The following is a 15,813-nucleotide window of genomic DNA, read 5'->3' on the forward strand; positions in this document are numbered from 1 at the left end:
TAGCTTGCACATGCGGCAACAACCCTCGGCCTTGTCCCGATGCGCGTGTTACCATTGACAGAATATCGTTATCGGGCAATGGCGATCTGTGCGACGCCGCCGTCAGAACCGCGTAACACGCGCCCAATATTGGGGACATAAAAGGCACCCGCTGAGGCGAGAAGAAATTCCCGTGGGGTGCCAGAGATAATAATCACGGGGGTGACGTCCAAGGCATCTTTATGAGTGTCAACGTATATTTTCGTCGAATACGTGATTGCGATCGCGGCGCTCAGCTTTCTTCATTTTCGCGAATCAACAGTCGTTCCCTGTGCGATTGTATTTGCATTAATCGCGCGAACAAAAACTACTATATTATAACGAAGATGAAAATAAAACCCAGAGGTGACGAGAAATTAAACACAACTTATTTAAGCGAAGATATAGTTAATACATCTATCAACAACACAGAATGTATTATCCATCAGCAAACAAGGCGCAATGGGAGAATACAGGTTTTTTTGATTTTGTCAGAAATGGCAGCAAGAAGAATTAACTTTGCTTCATTATCTTGTCTGTGTTCCGCGATTTCAGACGTCAAATATGCCTTCTCTCCTCGATAAAATCTGCGATTTCCCGGGCAAAAAAGCGAGCATAAGTAGTAGGTATATTCCAGACGAGCGCGCCAGATCCCATCTCTTATTTCGCGGCACGGTTATATTCAGAAATTCGATTTTGCGTAATCTGGGCCGTCAAACCGATCACGAACGCGGTAAGATATCGCCCGTCCGCTCGGAAATAGGTATCGGATCGGGTTGCTTTATACGATCGTGGATAATGCATATAACGCGATCGCCAGACACACACGGCTATCGCGTAGATCGTCGCGCGCGCAGCTTCTCTTAATGATACATTTATACTCGACTAATATTAGAGAGAGAGAGAGAGAGAGACGTTTTCTCTTAATGACACGTTTATACACGAGTGATATCGGACCAACGACACCGACAGATAACCGCATCGAGAAAGTGGTGCCGGAGGGTGAGCGAATAAAAGCAAGCAGGAGCCTCGGGAGCGTTTTGCAGATATTCCGTCGGCTGCTATCGCTTTTTATGGCCACCGATTGTACGGTAGCTTGGACGCAGATAGGCAGCGAGCGAAGCGGGCATGCGGAAACAGGACGGAATATGTGGGCGGCGTACACGCACGTATACACGTGCCGTATATTAACACGCGCGGATGTGTACACCTGAAATAATACTAGAAGCTGAGAGAGGAAAGGGGTTATCCACCCGGCGACGTGCTAGAAGTCAGGGGCGCCGAGATGAACTTCTGGTAGTAGTAGTAGTACTGGCGTTGTTGGTGGTCTCCGTGAACACGCGAGTGTCGACACGATATAGCCGGTATCGCAGAGTCACCCCGCGCGCCAACGCTATCATTGAAACTAGTTTCGCGCGGACATCACTGTTGATGTTGATGAGGGCAACGGTCGCGCAACAGTCAGTGTGTTAAACGTTCGGTGGTATGTGTCGCGAACGATCCTCGTTCTCTCGCAGATTATCATTTACGCGATAGTTCCGCGTGTTATTCAAGCAGATTTAAATAATATTCACTTTTAGCAGATTTCAGAACGAGTTTCATTATTTTTCTCGTTTCTACGGTAATTCGTGTCCCGTCGGGAAATATATTTCGCGCTCACCTCTCTTTCCCGTTTGTAACTCTCATCGTTCCTCCCTAACATGGGTGCTCTTCTAACGCCACTCCTGCTTTTCCTCTATCCCTGTTCAGTACCGCTCGCTCTTTCTCCCGCGTCTCTCGAACGAAACCTCTTTTCTCGCTTCCTCTCTCGCTGGCGGCACACCGTAAGCGACTTTTATCGTTTTGCGCCGTTTATGTTTATACGCTGAAATAAGGCTCCAATGGGCTTCTTGCTCACCATTAAATTGAAATCCTGCCTTTCCTCTGGAGGCATTCGCTCTCCTCTTCCGTGAGCTGACCTGATCGTTATAAGAGTTATGGGTACTCCCGCGCGAAATGAGACAGATCGGACGTTCAATGAGCTATTTTGCCAATCATCTTCCGAGTTTATCGTTCACATTGCTGTATTAAATCGTTCGCACAATATTATAGAACTTTCAAGGCTTTTTCTGACGGAGTTAGTTTTGTAAGTAAAAAAAAGATGTTACATAAACATAGGCACTTATAAGCATTTTGTTATAAAATCACGACAAAAATATGTAACGACAGACTTTCTTTTTGTCTCTTTCTCTTTCTCTCTCTCTCTCTCCTCTTCTTATTCTTAATTTTATATAAAGATGTCACCCGCAGCATCAAACTTCGAATCGATCGTTTATTAAAGCGGTCACTTCTTTCGAGTATAGCAAGTTTTACTTAATCGATAGCGTGTTACGCATTCCAAGTGGCGTTCTTCACCACGATGCAACAGTGGAAGTTTATAGCATATCGAGGTGAGATGACATCGGTACGATGAAAGATGTCTGTCCGAATATTAATGAGATTTCTGTCTCATGACAGAAGTTGCGAAATCTGGCGCTAAGCGGTCGGAACGTGCGGGAGAACGGGGCGAGTAGCTGCGTGCTCCGGAAATCGTTGGCCGGATTTGGTGGCGATGTAACGTTTTCGACGAGACGAAGGGAAAGGCACAGACATGGTAGCCCCTGAGGCAGTAGGATGAGAGAGGTGCAGAAAGCCCTTATCTTACCTGAACTCCAGCGCTGCAGTCGGGCATTCATAAAGTCTCGAGTTAAGCCTCTCTCTCTCTCTCTCTCTCTCTCTCTCTCCCCGCCCGCCCTCTGCTCTCTCCTATACCCTATTTGCGTTCTTTCTCTTCGTCTTGCTCTCTCTTCTCTGTTTCTCATTATCTCCGTCTCTGTCTATTTGACGGTTTACCACTCTCGCCGCTATGTCTTCCATCTTTCTCTCACCCTGCCACCCACTCGAGGTTTCTACGTATAGTGGCTTGTATACCGGCTTGACCGAGAAGATATAATCCGCTGCACACACTAGTTACAACCCATTAGTTGCCCCCCAACTCGCCTTTCTCTATCTCTTCCTCCTCTCCTTCCTTCCTTCTTCTCTATCTCTGTCTCTCTCTCTCTCTCTCTCTTTCTCTCTTTCTCTTTTTCTCTTCTCTTGCTCTTCCGCTGCGCCCCTTAATAATGCATCCAGAAGATGCTTAATCGAGTCTCGTAACTCATTTGTGATTCGGTAGATGCGCTCTCATTCTTTGCCCCCTTCGCCCGCTTTCCGGCGCTGTCTACCTTTGGGAAGAACTTTTCATCGACGGCGCTTTCCGCGTTACAAGCGCTACTAGGTCCACCTGAAAACCTTTCCGGCTCGGCGAAATTAAATGACCACAGCTCGCCTTGAAGTTTCGATCCGTTGATTTAATCAGCCTTATCAACCCCTCGGTGTGACCGTAGCCGGAAAATTTGATTGTCGGCAAAGCCTTGTCGGCCAGCGGGTTGCTTGCCGTGGATTTTATAACCCGGGTATTTTCCCGCGGTTGCTGGTCAATGATGTATTCATAGAAAATTGCAAACTGAAATTGCTTTGTTTTAAGTCGGCCGCGGCGCCGATAACGCGACAATATCTTTCGTACGATTAAAAACCATGTTAAACCTACGCGATAGAAAACTATTAATTTGTATTACACGCGTTGATTTTTAATATTCTCAATTCGTGGCTCTTGAAATAGTCGAAATACATAGTTTTCACGATCAAGGATATCTTCTTATAAAATACAAGAAAGAGAAAGAGAGCGCTGTCTTGAGACAATTTGCCATCTCGCTGTGAGTCGCGCGTAACAAATGATATATACAATAGTAATTACGCATGCGTGAGCTTTTACGAATAGGCCATTACGAGAAACGTTTACACATTACCGAGTTTATTTACGTTCATCGATGTGTAACAATGCGACGCGCGCGCGCGCGTTAATTGCAGGTGCCACGTAGATGTATTATAGTACGGCTGTAATATCGCCATCAACCGTGAAATGACGCCGCGCGTCCATCATTAATTTACAAAACGGTCATTAGAGTGGAGGACATACGAAGTAGCTTCTTCTGGATTTGGTCGGAGGTGGAGGAACGGTCGTTAAAAAATGCCCGATGAATATGCATAAGCCGGCCGACCTTTAACGATCCGCCAAATTAGAATATACAACCTCGTGAAAGTTATGTAATTTCGTGTCCCTTGTAATTAGTGACTGTGCGTGGTGTGCGCGCGCGTATGTGTGAATGTGTGTGTGTACACGCGTATATATCCTACATGTCTCGAAACGCTTGTCGATGGATATCGCTGTATCTTTGCAAATATCATGGGAATACAACAGTATGAAATGTTTGTGACAATACACGCTATTTAGTTATACCAGCGTTACTCTTTTTTAACGCATTTAATTAAAGATATTACACCAATGTTTTAATTCCAACTAATAATTTCTAACTGTAATTATTCTAGTTGTTTATACTGTATATTAATATTACTGTATATTAATACTACTATATATTAATACTACAGTTATTAGTTTATACCACGTATAATTATTTTGTTTCGACTACTAACCAATCAAGCTCAGTTAAAAAAATGACATTTTTGTAAAAGATCGCGAGGTTGCCAAAAACTTCGAGCAGAAAATCCGCGCTTTCATATTTCGGGATATTTTTAGGCCGGTCGATTTTATTAGGTCATGGAAGCGAGCGGAGCAGCGAAGCGATAAAAAAAATTGTGCGAATGGGACACAATGCGCGACAATGGATGGCCGGCGCTTTACTTTCGTTATTTTCTGACCATTTCCCTCTTCGGCGTCAAACATCCGCACCATTATATATAGGCGTTCTTTTACGTAAAACCAATCTGTAACGTATGATGCATTGCTTCGCGCTGCGCGCACACATGCCACAGCGTCGTCCCTGATGTATGTGGAGCAGGAACGGCTCATTGGTCTGTTTTAGGGAAACGGTTTCTGTCCCGGGGGTGTATTTCGCTCTTGCCGCGACCCGGCCCAGGGTAATATTGGATTCATCATTCAAACATCTTCAGAGTCGCTCCCTTCGCATCAGAATATATTGCTGAATACAACGAAATCAGCATTTACTTCACGTAAAATCAGCCGGTGTACGCGTACAATCGATAACGGTTGAAAATGACATGTTTTACACGCCGCGCGATTCTCTACACTTTTGCGGGCTTTTATAATTTTATGAAAAACGATTCGCTCTGTGTAAAAAAAAAAAAAAGAAGAAGAATGAATTTTCGAGATAAATCTCCGGTTCGATAAATACCGGAGGAACTCCGGAGTGAACGTTACAAGGAGCGTTGCCGCGTGATTGGCTAAAAAGTGCTTCGACTAAAAGCAGCTAAGCAATCCGAAGATTGGGAAGGTTAAAACTCGACCTTACCGCCCACCCCGATGCCCGCCGTTACATTCTATAAAAGTGCGTTGTAAGAGCTCTCGAAGTATATATTTTTCCCGAGCGCGGTATTCCTAAGGGAAAATTCTTCGATTTTCTCGATAGTTGGTTACTAGCTTCCTATCTAGTTGAAGAAGCGAGAACGCGCGTTTCTTCTAATTTCTCGGCACGAGACGAAAAATAAAAATATAAAAAAATGAAAAAAAAAAATAAGATGTCTCGTCCGACGTTGTTAACAACACGAGATATGTCTCTTGTCTAACGTCGTTTCAAGAACGATACCAACATATTCATTTATAAGTTTGCATTGTTGTTTTTTTCGTTATTACTCGCAAAACGATTGTGTTTCTCGAAAAATAAGATACACTCCCGCTGAAGTCTTTCTCGCGAGTCACAGAGAACGCAGTATATTTCCACTTACTCGCAACCGAAATAAAGTGTCGGAGCTTTAGCGAATCAACGTTGACAGTTTCATTTGAGGATTACTGCCTCGAAAATGTGAAACTATTCCACGAAACGTACATCTGATGCGAAGCAGATAATAGAACAGTTTATAAAACGAATATTCAGTTACTGACGTGTATTTTTCGCGCTTTTTGTTACGAAATAGTTGCGCAAAAAAATCGGGGAGAGCGATATCTGACTGTTTCAATTTCACAAGTCACGTTATTCCCAATACATATTCTGCGTACAATATTGCACCGGCGCTCTTATGTTTTTGCCACCTCACAGTAAAACTTGTACTGTTACCGGTTGCTAATTACGTTGCGCGCAAAAAAAATTAATTTCTCTTTCATATATTCCAGAATAATCTATCCCTTCTTCCCCCTTTGTCCCAGGTATCTTTGAGCGTTTCGTGCTCTCGCACACATATACGCGTACGCGTATGCAAAGAATGCATATCCACGTATAGCCTAACAAAGTATTTCAAAGAGCGCTGATTGCTAATGTTGCAACATCCGAAGCGACGATCCATAAAACGATGCGCATATGCCGCTACGCCACCTTCTTAATGATACACCATTCCCATTGGATACGCGCGTATTTTTCTGGCGACGCATTTCCAACGATTCATTAATTGCTGACCTTGTTAGCGTGGTATTGTGAAGCGATGGTCCCGCGGCGGTGCTTGAGCGTCGCCCGCGGGAGCAACTGGGAGCGCGACCGGGAGACACGGAGAATGCAGACAAGGGAGACTAAGAGAGAGAGAGAGAGAGAGAGGGAGAAAGAGAAAATATCTCTCTTGGCATTGTCGTGCATTCAGAGCTGCGCTATATAATAATGCCTAGCTCCTTTGTCGCTTATACTCGCTCCTGTTTTCCGCCACGCTCTACTCCCGACCGCCGACGAGCATTGCCCTTGTTTGCTCGTATTTCCGTACTAACACCTCGTTCGACCTTCTTACGGTCACTCAGTTTTGCGAATCTTTTCCGAAACATCGGTCTACGCTCGTCACATGTGTGTTCTTTGGAAACAGGTTGAAGCGGACAAAATGTCGCAAGTTTAAAAATGTCTCATTAAACTTAAATATAACGTAACATATATATATTAGTAAACTCTAATAATCGTTTTTTATATGTTACAAGCATAATTTTTTTTCCATTTGCTTTTAATATTATACAAACCACAGAACGGCACGAGATATTATTGGATTAATCGTATAAATTTTTGCCGCCCCTCTCTAATGATAACGAGATTACGAAGAAATAGCTTTTTAATCCTATTTTCTTATCAGTTTTGGGAATCATCCGCACGAAGTTAATCAATAGTACGCGTTCTCATAACATCATAAAAAACATCCCTTCAGCTATCCAAACAACCGATAGACCGTCAATCCAATTTATCGCCCTTTACTGGTTTCACGTCATACTAAGTCTCTTTTTCTTGGATACCTCCATCGTTCCTTACTTGTTTACGAGAAAAAATATGCTGTCCTAATCAACGATAATGATGGCGATGAAGTCAGAAAAATCTGCCCGTTACCGTGCCGTCGCGTGTCTCGGTGTATGAAACGTAGAATTCCTTTTTGTAATTTGTATCATCGGCGCAACGAAAAACGAGGTGAACGGACGAGAAAAGGACGGCAGGTGAAGATGTCTATGAAGGTGAAGAAGGCGGCGGTGGGCCGTGTTCGGATGTGAAGCTACCGCCGCGCTCTGACGAGGGACAACTGGGCCAATCGATACCGCAGCCGGTGGTGGCTGCCGTGGTGGAGAGAACGAGAGGGAACAAGGTTGGGCGCGCAGGGTGGTAGCGGGTGTATGGCGGCAGGGAAGACGGTAGGTCGATGAGGCTGCGGGGGGGATATGGCGGAGGAACGACGATGCGAGAGCGAGAGGAAGACGAGAGAACTGTGGGATAGCGCGGAGGTGGCGGCGGCGGGTAGGATAGCGGGGTTGGCACACCACCCCCGCACCGACCACTAACGCCTCTTCTGTCGTGGATGGCGCCACGATCGCCGGCATTCTCTCTTCGTGGTAGCGTGGCTGTCGTCGGTCTCTCCGAATGTGCGAGCGACACTCTGCGCAGAATCGGCTTGCGGAAGAGCGTTGTACCACAATGTTATCGGGCTTGTCGTTTTATCCCGTGTCCCCATTGTTGTTGATTTTATCGGCACAGTAAAAAAAAAAAAACACGAGAAAAGAAAGACGAACGAGGCGGGAGAGGGTGTAGTGCGCGAAACGCATCGGTCAAGAGCGAGACGCGTTCCGGTTTTTTTTCCGGAGAAAATCGCGCGACTTGCGCCGCATCATCGACGTCTCGTCGCGCTGTTGGCGCTACCTCCTGGACCGATTTTCTTCCTGTCATAACCTCGAATATCGGGATGTAACGTCACATCAGGAAGTACTATATCAGCAGGTACTGTAATCGATCGCACGGAACATCCATCATGACTTTTAAAGTCTGTATCCTATAAGGGTCAGTTGGCTGAGTTATGCGCAAGATATTCAAAATCTCTCGCGATACGGTGTTCTGAATATACTATCTTATAGAATTAAAAAAAGGGACTGTATGTAACAAGTTTTTTCTTACTGAAGTCAGCGTCGAGCTTTCTTGGTTCATGATTTACGCGCGTTCCAGACAGGGAACGTTAAATGGTGGCGCGAAATGCAAAAGGTGAACGTCCGGGCTTGCGTGTATGGTGAACTTTTTCGTTAAGTGCACAATCGGACAATCGTGTAAGGTGCGCATTCGTGTTGTTTTCCCTTACGGACATCGACTTTGTTTCTCCTTCACGTGGGAGAAAAGGACTCCGCCATTTTTGACGGAACGATTATTTCGTACGAAGCTTTTACAGGCGTACGCGCGTGTGTATGCACGCGCGTAGAGACACATCTATGTGAATCTGTTCGCGGCCGAAATTGTAGGAACAATAGCGTGCCGGAAGTGGCGAATGGGTGGCCTGTACGACTGTTTGAGATGGAAGTGAGTAATAGCAGAGTAAAGTGACCGTTGTATTGGTCGTGATGATCATCGTACGGCCATAAACTGTCGCCCGTGTGATTCAATTGCTACCGCAAGCCGATCCAGCAGCAACGATGCATCACTACTACACGCAAGAAGACATAGATCGCGTTGGTAAGTATGAAACAAATGGCTTTTATGCGATTGAAACAACGCATAGGCTGTGGTGAAGGATATACGTGTTCGAAGGGAATTGAATTCAACAGTTGAAAACAAAGTTAACAGTTACGCGAGTCAACGTTGATATTTATTGTTAGTATGTATGAAAAATCAAAGATGTTCCTTCCTTCTCTCGTTTATGGGATAATAAAATTTGTATTTTAATTAAAGCGATATATTGATAAGCGATATTTTTTGTTTGAGAAAACAAGAACTTAAATCGGAAGGTAATTTCCCAAAATTGCACACAGCAAAGTTCACTGACGATGCTTGAGCAAGTTTGAATGTCGTAATCTGCATTGTAGATCCGGTACATACCTTTAGGAAATTGCTAGGCAAAACAAAATTCCATTTTAACTTTGTCACGTGTTGTGTGTTATGCGTTGCCATATTATTGCGACACACATGCGCATAACGATTTATTTATTTATTTATTTTTTTAATCGAATTTTTCTCACGAAACGCGATAATCAGTTATTTACAATAGAGAGATATTTTTATAACGTGTGAAAAAAAATGAACACAAAATTTACGCGTTCATACGCGTATACGCGTTTATATTTCGTTACACAGATACCTTACTGGTTGCATAATATATTCGACCTGTGGAATATATGTATGTTCGTTCCTTTTGTTACGCGATAAGGCATGCAGACACTATTCTTAACGTTAACGTGCCTATTCGGCAAATGTATGCAAGTTAGATATCCCAGGCGTACCCGGTGCCCCTTGTATTCGGAATTATATTAGGTCCTTCGGGCTTTCCGGCGTTGGTCTTACTCGGAATTTAAATTGAACTAGATACGTTACGAATAAAATGAGAAGAATGAAAAAAAAAAAAAAAACTCGCACAGTATTAGTCTCGAGAAACTTGAGCAACGCGATTTCTCATCTTAAACGATTATTTATATGAGTATGCGATCAAATGCGCGAAGACAATTTTATTTTTTCGTATAGTTTCAAATTTTTGACTCGTGATACGCAGATGTCGATATCTCGTCTCAACACGTTATCGCACGTAACTCTTCGACATTTGCCGTGATATGCGCAACGCATTTAGAATTCAATCTCTTGTAATAATTGATGCGGAAAGAGATCGAGTAATTGCATTCAATGTTTTTTCGAAATTCGATAAAGATTTCAAAGCAATTGAAGCGCGAATTCACACGATGGTTGTAAGAATAAATAACCGCCATTCGCTCGCACAAGTTTAGATTGCAAATAAATTATTTGCACCCTTTCTGTCATGCGCTTTACATTAATTCCGCTAACCAGAGTGGACCACAATCGTGCGCGGACGTAGATGACAAAACTATGGCGATATCATTGGACTCGCAAACTCGAGAAACAATGCGCGGAGGGTGGAGGAGAGGGTTGGAGAGGGCGAAAGTGTAGGGCACATTGTGCATTGTCCGTGCAGTCGACCGACGCACGTATTTCTGGAGCTTGTGGCGCATTGTGCTTTAAGGCCGTAGCTCGTAAGCAAATTAGAATGGCGCACGTGGCTCGCATAAGTCGACCTACTGTCTGCCCGCGTGTAGGATACGTCAGGGTGGATGTGTGTACATCGACAATCCCTTTCCTCCAGCGTGCCCTGCGTACTTTCCGCCGGCGGGGGTTTTCTCTCCACCTCCTCTTTCTGCCCAAAGGGCACGGACACATCGGGCAATTATGCCATTTTATTGCTAGGGTTACGTGTCGTGCGCGGAATTAATGCAATCTCGTAGAGGGAGGCGAAATTTAGCTGCATTTTTCACGGTTAAACGTTTTCACGGCCGCAAGGCGGCTCCAGGCGTTATCTAGACATAGACCGCCCGCGTTGATTCGCGCCTACAATATGTCGCGTTTAATTGAATTCGGGAAAATCGATTTGAACGCGCTCACTGCTTAGCATTTAAACGATAGACAGACGAACTTATATATCTATAGCGAAATAATCCGAAACAAATCCCATTTTTTAATTGCCTCTACACACACACGTTTATTATGCGTTTCGAAATTAAGAAAATAAATAAAACTCAAGTGAATAATCTTTGCACGCAGCAAACAAAAGAATTAATGAGACTCATCAAAACGTTACGTGATTGAACGTATGTTCACAATAAATAACAAAGATGTTTGTAATTTGCAAATATGACACTCAACAACTCGCATAAGTTACTTAGTATAAAAATACGCGAAATATATAAAAATAAATTAAATAAACCGTATAACCGGCGACAAAAAAATAGAATATAGAATAGCATGTTCATGGCAGCGTTTAATAGCCAATAGCGCGGCCGTCAACGGACAGGAAGCGTCACATTGATCGTTCTACATTCACTTCGGCAAATAACCATGGTGGTCGGACTGCGAGCATCGAACATCTTGCCGGTTCTATCGCCTGTCTAAGCGACATAACGCGGTTGCCCGGTCGAAAAGTTTTGGACTATGCTCTAAACTCGGAAGTTTATCTAAAAAAAAAGCGATGTTTATGGACAAACTTTCAGAACGAACGCGAAATGACGACTATGCTCTCAAATTTCTCTTTTCATAACACGCTTCGTCGCGGAAAAAAAGCGCGGTAAAAAATTCTGTACATATCCCATCTGTCTTTGACACAAAAGATTATTTACGTCGCAATTTAAAATGTATACTGATTACAGGCAAAAAACATTTTTCTTTCGTTTCTCTCGTTTGCACGTGCTTGGTTAAAACTCGCCCGGTTTGTAAAACACGTCACAGAATAAACGAAACATACTTAACGCTATCAACATCGAGCAATTAACGTTTTTAGAGAAAGTTAATGGAGCTTATGTGGGTCACGGAGATGAGAAGGCAATTGCGCGCCACTTGCGGCGTTTTATCGAGTGCGGTTGTAAATAAAAACGCACGCCAGCCTGTTTCTTCCCAGCTTCATCTTCGCGTTTCCCTCCCTCTTCCCCGTACAGTCGCACACAACGGTAACGGCGGGTCTGACGTAGTCGGTGTCTGAAAATAGAAGAAAACGGGAGAATGCTAAAGTGCAGCCTTTCAATTCGTATCCTTCTCTCAAGCTCGATCTCTTTCGTTTTCGCGCCACTAAAGCTCGTTGTTGCTGCGCTGGCAGGCAATCTTCATCTTGGCAAACAAAAATCATAACACATATATATTTGTCACTTCGTGGTTGGATGTTGCATATCGTGTACAAAAGCCTCGAAAATATCTACGTGCATAAATTTTCACATTTCATCAATCATCTCGTATATACACATCCGCATTACGATCAATACGTGTGCGTACGTACCGGCTTATGAAGATGACAAGTGTGAAAATTATTCGTATCGTTTACAATTAAACAATATGTTATATTATAAATGAATTAAACAACACGACACATTAGTTTTGTATTTGCGTATGTGTGTGTGTGTGTGTGTGTGTACATGTAGCAAAATGTAATCTAACAAATAAGTATATTTACGCCGAACACTATAAACTTCAAAATCTTTATCTGTATTTAATGTCTCGTTAGATGTTGAGTCTTGAAAATATTAAATCTTTAATTTGCACAATTAAAGCAAAATTGTTGCGCAATCGTTTCGTTTCAATGATGAAATATGCTAAAACTGCCTAATCACGATCTCTTGTGCGCGACTTCCTCTGGGCCATTTGCGACCGAAAGGAAAGCGAAAGCTTTAATGCAGAAAACTGTTTAACTCAATTTTCAGTAAAATGGTTGGCGCTAATAAGATTCATGCGGAACAAAAGCGCTAACGTAAAACAGGTTACGTGACGCAAATGCACAATTCTCCGGCAGCCGTTGCGCCAAAGCCGTACAACAATTTATTCCCTAGTCACTCAAATTTGGTTCGGAGAAATTCGGCTGTCATGTATACCGGACACTATTGTGAAACTAATGCACATTAATTCTTTCGCTGTAATTTTGTAACAATTCGCTTAGACCGCCGATTCATATTGTCACGTTCTACGTTTGTTCTGAAGAAACAAATAATCGAAATAATTACGCGATCGGCGCAATGATATTGCTTGTTCAAGATAAATTCAAATATGTTAATTTATCGCGTCACACACATTTTATTATTCCAAAAAAGCCAAAAGGTACGTTGTGAATATGTTGGCAAAAAAATTTGGCACGACATCGATTACGGACAGTCGTAATTTCGAAGGATTTTTAGCATTATTTAACAGTTCAGTTGTTATATATCCGAAATTAACATACCACGAAGATCGCGAACTCAAATGAGACAGACGAGACGCAGCGAGGAATACAGAAGTAATCTGGACAGAGGCCAGGAGCTAATTTCCGTAGTTTGAGTTGATGAAGAAAACAAGACCACTCCAACATGAAACTGGTTAAACTTCAACTACATTTTTGCTTTGCACGTAATAGCGAACACTAGACGCAATGTATATATTGTCATTACTTATTTATATGCAAATCTATATGCAAATTTATTTGCACGCAATTGTTTTGAACACCAACGTTGTTTATAAAACTGCGTATGGTTCTTTTAATTCACAATTAATTTTCTAATAAATAAACGTCTAATAAATTTACTTAAAAATTTAATTGAAGAAAAGAATTATATGTTTCAAAAAATATATTTATAATAAATAATGTTTATTGAAATAATATTTATTCAAGAAAAGAACGCGAAAAGAAGGTATTATCTCCTAATTTGAATTCTCGCTAATTGTTAAATGAGAATTCAGTGTTTCAAGTCAATTTAGTTTTAGAAAAGCCGAATCTCTCAAACAAAAGACGTACGCAAAAATATCTTAAATGGCTTTGAGTAAATTTATTGATTTATCTTGAAACATGTGGATGTATTTGAAGCTCAGGTAATCGCAAACGTTTACCTCTCACGAACATAGAATGCGGGATCAGAGTCAACCAATTATTTCGAGGCACGAACGTCTAGACCGACGCATATCGATCCGTCTCGAGTCCACGAAGATCCGTCAACGGATTCTACCCTAATAAACATTCATTATCCGCTAAGCCGAGATCAACCCTCAAGATATTGACAATAGCAATTTGTGTAAGACGATAAGGAGTGTAAGAAAGACATAGAATAAACTCTTGTGCATTAACCCCTAACGCGTGTTTTTTCTTATATGCGTGGGAGATTGTTTTGTATACTATCGCGTTATATTTCGTAACGCATAGTATATATGTATTTTGGAAACTATTATGTAAAGCGTTGACCGAGACGCGTTACGAGTAGCTTAATCTTTGTACATCTTTGTAAACATAATTGTAATTTGATGGATAATCTCTTTGTTCTGATGTGCAATAATATTTTTAATTCTTCTGATACATACTAATATTTTTTTAATTTTATTTTTTTTTATTAATATTAAAGATTAGCGCCGCGTGAAGAAAGCAGTCTTTTCATTTAAAAGCAACCGGCACGTCGCGGGCGTGACATTTATAGAAATAAGAGTAATAAACACTGTCCGATCACTTATTATTAAATGCCGCATAGATCTATCGAAGTGTCATTCGGGCAATGATGTAAGCGACATTACACAAAAGCAGGGGTGTTAACAGTAATAACACATTGGCGGGATCTATAAGAGGTAAAGCGCTGATCAGAATTCTCGAGCACGCGTCCCCCTGGATTACCTTCGACGTCCATAGTGTCCTATGGGTTGTAACGTTGCACAATGCGCCGACGGTTTGTCCATATCTCTCATCCCCTTCCTTCCCCCCTCCCCAAAACGCTCTTCATTCTCGAGTCCCAATCGCGCGCAATCGAGAGACAGGTTATTGGAAAGCATCTCGCGCGTCGCCATTACCGTTAATCAACCCTTATATTTACGCAGATTCGCCCTCACTCGGATTTCGAGCCCCCTCTCGCACCTCTTCATTACACACGTTGCTCAAGTAAGCAAACAAGAAAAACACGTTTACGCGGCAACTATATTTGATTTGAACACGAAATATGGAGCGAGCAAGCATTACGACAGGATATTTACGAGGGGGCGAGAAATATTCTTCCGGATTGACCCTGTTTTGTTTTATTCGCAACTGACGCTTCGCTTATATGACGATCGCCCTTTCCGAGGAGTCGCCCGGATACATTATAATATCGAATTTCCGACTTGACCAACTGAAGAAATCGACATCGTCGGAGTAAACGGTATATATCGTTACGTTCTATTTTCGAAGGCGCAACTGTCCCGGTAAAATGCGAAATATGCACTTTTTCAAAGCTGATTCTTTCAGGTTCTATCTCTGGAAATATTGTGTCCCCGGGTTTCGTGTAACGCTACTTTCGTAAAGAAAGAAACCGAACATCCTCACGAAGTCGTTCGATCGCGGAGTGTCTTGATGTGGCTTTATGGCTTCCAGTGTATAGTTAGACGCTTTGGCGATATAAGAAGAACGTATGCTGTTGCAACACACACGGCATCGGAAAGCGAAGAGGCAAAGAGAGAGGGAGAGAGAAAGTAGAAAAAGTTAAAAGTGAGTGGAAAGACCTGTGCTCGGACAGATGATAGATGATTGCGTGAAACACAGAGTAAAACAGAGCTCAATCTTCTGAACCGTGCGCGAAACAATACTGGTAGCTACTAGTCGGAGATGTAGGAGAAATTAAAAAAGTTATTCCCTTGATATTTTTCACACACACATATACACACGCGTACACAACGCGAAGCTATAAAGTGGGGAGTATTGATCTTCTCTCTCTCTGTGAGAAACAAAACCGCGCCATTGCTTGTATATTCATGTCAAAATACAGCTTCAATTTGCAATCTATATCATTGATGTGTGTGTAATTTTTGT

General features: G+C 42.5%; 1 protein-coding gene across 2 annotated transcripts in view; it reads left to right on the top strand.

Annotated features, from left to right (window-relative positions):
- LOC109852830 (teneurin-a) overlaps positions 1–15,813 on the top strand; it is a 249,222-nt gene that overhangs the window by 91,391 nt on the left and 142,018 nt on the right. Inside the window, exon 1 of one of the 2 annotated variants that reach the window (XM_020424350.1) lies at positions 8,235–8,996. The exons of the other annotated variant lie outside the window; for it this stretch is intronic. Within the exon in view, the coding sequence (XP_020279939.1) occupies positions 8,957–8,996 (40 nt within the window). The 5' untranslated portion in view covers positions 8,235–8,956. Of the gene's footprint in view, positions 1–8,234; positions 8,997–15,813 lie in introns of those variants that run through there. 2 annotated transcript variants of the gene reach the window in all.

Source organism: Pseudomyrmex gracilis, unplaced genomic scaffold (assembly GCF_002006095.1).
Source record: "Pseudomyrmex gracilis isolate BER0280 unplaced genomic scaffold, ASM200609v1 scaffold_36, whole genome shotgun sequence".
NCBI classification, from domain to species: Eukaryota; Metazoa; Arthropoda; class Insecta; order Hymenoptera; family Formicidae; genus Pseudomyrmex; species Pseudomyrmex gracilis.